This window comes from Pyrus communis, chromosome 4, assembly GCF_963583255.1.
Source record: "Pyrus communis chromosome 4, drPyrComm1.1, whole genome shotgun sequence".
NCBI classification, from domain to species: Eukaryota; Viridiplantae; Streptophyta; class Magnoliopsida; order Rosales; family Rosaceae; genus Pyrus; species Pyrus communis.
Genome location: NC_084806.1, coordinates 12,215,795 through 12,219,839, shown reverse-complemented (window position 1 = coordinate 12,219,839; position 4,045 = coordinate 12,215,795). Strand labels below are relative to the sequence as shown.

Genomic DNA, 4,045 nt, shown 5'->3' with positions numbered 1-4,045 from the left:
ACTAGTCTCTTTGCAACGTGATGGATCACGGGGGCAATTTTGTCAAAAAAGTTTCCCCGACTGTCCTTGGAATCTTCGACCAGACGCGGTGGCCTGAGTCAGCAACAGTCTTTCATCCATCTCATCCTTTCTATCCACATCCATATTAATATTCATTTTTAAGTAAAAAAATAATTAAATTTATCCTATGAGCAGAACCCACCTGTCCTTGCCCCACTTTTCCCTCCCACTCTGCCCCTATAAATAATTCCTTTCCCATCCTCTTCGTCCAAGCGCTCTCACTTCTCCCCCATTGTATTTCGTGATTTGTAGAAGCAAAATAAACCTTAATTTTTACGGCCTTCTTAACCGGTTGAGTTACAAGTTTTTTACTTTTTTGAAATTCGATTTCAGCTCTCGTCTCTCTAAGCTTCCCATGGATTCCCGCAGTTCCTCTTCTCCTTTTGATTCCATCATTTTCGGTATGCATTACTTGATAATTATCTCGTTTCTCAAGCTCGTAATCAATCTTTGATGACAATAATCACTATCGCTTAATTTGTTTAATTTCCACAGATTTGGATGACACTCTGTACTCTTCCAACCTTGGACTCGGTGAAGCTTGCAAGAAGAACATCGATGGTGCGAAAACAAAAATAACAAAATCAATAATTCAAATTTAATTAAACTCGTAATTTAATATTTAATTTAGTTTTTATCTTTGATTGCAGATTTTCTCGTTGAAAAATGCGGATTCCCAGAGAGCAAGGCGTCCGGCCTTCGCGTTGAGCTTTTCAAAAAATACGGCAGCTCCCTCGCTGGCTTACGAGTAAATTCATCATTAATTTTCTTTTTAATTTTACGCACAATTAAAAATAAAAGAATTTTCTGTAATTTGTTGCTTTCTTTTGTAGGCGTTGGGGTACGACATCGACGCCGACGATTACCACGACGTCGTGCATGGAAGGCTGCCATACGATCGGATCAAACCCGACCCTCTGCTCCGAGACCTCCTCCGCAGCATCTCGCAAAGAAAAATCGTAAGCTCAAAGTTCACAGAATCGTAGTTTAGTATAAGTATTTTATTGTGTGTGAAAATTTAAAAAAAAAAAAAAAAAAAAAAAAAAACCCACGAAACTGTAAAATTTATAAAAGTTGGAAGAAGTAGATGATGAAACATGAACCAATGTTGCAGATATTTACGAATTCGGACCGGAAGCACGCGGTGAAGGTGTTGGAACGTCTGGGAGTGGAGGAGTACTTCGATCGGATCATATGCTTCGAGACAATGAACCCAAACCTTCCAAGTTCGACTCAGCCGGACGAGTTCCCGGTGGTCCTGAAGCCGTCCATAAAGGCCATGGAGATCGCGCTCCGGGCTGCGGAGGTCGATCCTCGCCGCACGGTACGGCCGAGATGTACATTTAATTATAATTTCGTTTGGTTGGTCAGTTTGTTGTGTGATAATATGAACGATGAAGTTGTTGGGAGATTTTGACAACGCGTTTTTGTTTTCTTACAGCTGTTTCTCGATGACAACGTGCGTAACGTCGCCGCGGGGAAAGCTGTTGGTCTACGCACCGTTTTGGTACTTAACTAATTTTTAAAATTTCTGTTTTTAGATTATCTTTTGGTAGTTATATAAATAAATATTGTATAATATGTGAAACAGTGTTACAATAGTTTGGAATTTTGATCCCCCGCTCATCATTTTTGGTTTTTATGACCAGAATTTTGTTCCACATATAAAAGTACGACCTCCACAAAATTGCTCAAGATAATTATTTTTCAATTTAATTACTGAAATGATTATTTTTTTATCTTAATTGCTGAAATAATAAGTTTTCAATATGTCATCAACATCAGATCGATAAGTCGCATATTTAATGACTTTGTTCAAGTATATTATGAACAGTTTAACAACTGAGATTTGTACTAATACAAAGAAATTTTTTATTCCAAATTTTATTTTTCATTAGAAAATTATGTAAAATGATATGCTTGACCTAATTGCCTCATAATCTACTGACATGTCTCTTTTTTTAACGTTGGAACATGTCACAAGTTTAATTAATTTGTGACTCAAAACATGACAACTCGCACTTTTTGGAACACACTCATAAAACCAATGCCCTTACCAAGCCATCGTCTTAAGCTAAGAATGCTGTATTTCATAAAATAACATGTGGATTGTTTGGCAAGAAAGAATCCTCTAAGTTCGTGTACTGTAAGGTTTTCTTAAAATGGTCAATTTGGTACTAAGTTATCATGTTGTGTTTGGTCAGATTGTATCTTCTTAGAATAATATTGTAAGGTTTTCTTAAAATGGTCGGTTAGGTACTAATTTATATTGCGTTTTGTTGTTTTGAAATGAAGGTTGGAAAAACTGTGAAAAGCAAGGAAGCAGATTACGTGTTAGAGAATGTGAACAACATGGCACAAGCAATATCAGAAGTATGGGTGGGAGGAAGCGGCGCAAAGGATGGTAGCAACCAAAGGATCAGCCGCACCCGAAGCGACATCGAGCTCGATTCCGTCCTCACCGCCACAGCTGTCGGAGCTTGACGGAGTTCACTCAGTCGTCCACCTTTCCAGATCTTTTTGCTGCTGGCTTTGGTTGGATTTGGGTTAGCCTGTTATGCTTGGGATATGCTTTTGTACATATTTTTCTCAATTATGTCTAAATGTGTTCATAATATGTCAATTATTATGGGTTGTGCGTATGAGGATATCCTCAAGTGTATATTCCCAAATCCAAAGTGTATCTATGCAATGTACCAGTAAATAATAGTCCTTTAATTTAAGGTAAAAAGGTTTATGTAAGCAGTAAATTGACCTAATGGATAGAGTCAGTTTCCTCTTCAATGACTGCGTTTAGGATTCTAAATCTTTAACATTCTCTTAAAAAAAAAAAAAAAATTGTTTGTGATTCGATCGAGAATTTTGTAGTGGCAATTTTATAAGGTTTATTTTGTTCTGTTCGTATGGGTTGATGTTTTAGTAAAAATAATATTAAAATATTTTCACTTAAGTTAATATAGTTAGTATTGTTGAAAGTAGTGGCTAGTCGAATAAATATTTTAGGGTTCGTTTGGATGTCTTTTAAAATGGTTGAAAGCGCTTTTAGAGAAATTGTTTTTGGGTTCCAAAAGTACTTTAGGTGATTTATGTAAGAAGTATCAATTATGTGCTTCTTCCAGGAAGCACTTTAAGTGATTTTCTAGGATTTACTTACATTTTACTAAAGATTGATTTCAAAAACATTTTCACCAAAAGTGCTTTTAGTTATTTTAAAAGCATATCCAAACAAACCCTTAGTCATTTGACTAGCTTAGTTAACAAATATTTAACTTTGTCACAATCAACTTTGAGAAAGTTACCACCTTTATTATCACATATTTTATGTTTAGTTCCCCTAACAAAAGCGTCATGACAACATCAAACTCCTCTTATGGATATATTTACTATCCAATTTTTATATAACACAATTTTAGCGATACACTTAAAAGATTTATGTAAATGTTTGCACACTTTGTGCCTTTCAATATACTTAGTCCCAACATGATGTTGAGAGTTATCCCACATCGGTGAGGGACAAGGTTTGCTATGTGCTTATATGGTTTTGGGCTACTCCCCATATTGTCAATTGATTTTATAGTGGAACCCTAATTTCATCACGTGATACTCAAACCAGTGACATTGGGTGGGTCTCCGTATTTGTTAAATGATATAAGGAAGAATCTGCCCATGCCCAATTCAATTTTAAACTCGTTCGGGTAGATTAGAATGGAAGTAAAAACCTGCCCAAACTCAACCTGATATTAACTAGATCATTTACTGAGTTAGGTTGGGTTGATGTCTTGTCCACTCATGTCAACCCAAAACCAACCTGATTTCTAATCTAAATTCTCTCATGCACATGTTACTTATCCAGCTTCATATTATATAAGCTAGGTACAAGTTTTGAGATAACTATAATTAAGGTTTGTTGTTGATCTTTATTTGAAAAATGAATGATGATGTTGCTTTTATGTTTCTTTAAGTTGAAACTTTGATATTCTTTTTG

At 35.7% G+C, this 4,045-nt stretch overlaps 1 protein-coding gene across 1 annotated transcript; it reads left to right on the top strand.

Annotated features, from left to right (window-relative positions):
• The first annotated feature begins 290 nt into the window (after positions 1 to 290).
• LOC137732345 (uncharacterized protein C24B11.05-like) lies at positions 291 to 2,802 on the top strand. The gene is made up of 7 exons (XM_068471656.1): positions 291 to 461; positions 556 to 621; positions 711 to 808; positions 894 to 1,019; positions 1,175 to 1,384; positions 1,502 to 1,567; positions 2,356 to 2,802. Exons 1-7 carry the CDS (start codon positions 416 to 418, stop codon positions 2,542 to 2,544), a joined length of 801 nt encoding a protein of 266 aa, XP_068327757.1. The 5' UTR covers positions 291 to 415; the 3' UTR covers positions 2,545 to 2,802.
• Positions 2,803 to 4,045: the final 1,243 nt, after the last annotated feature.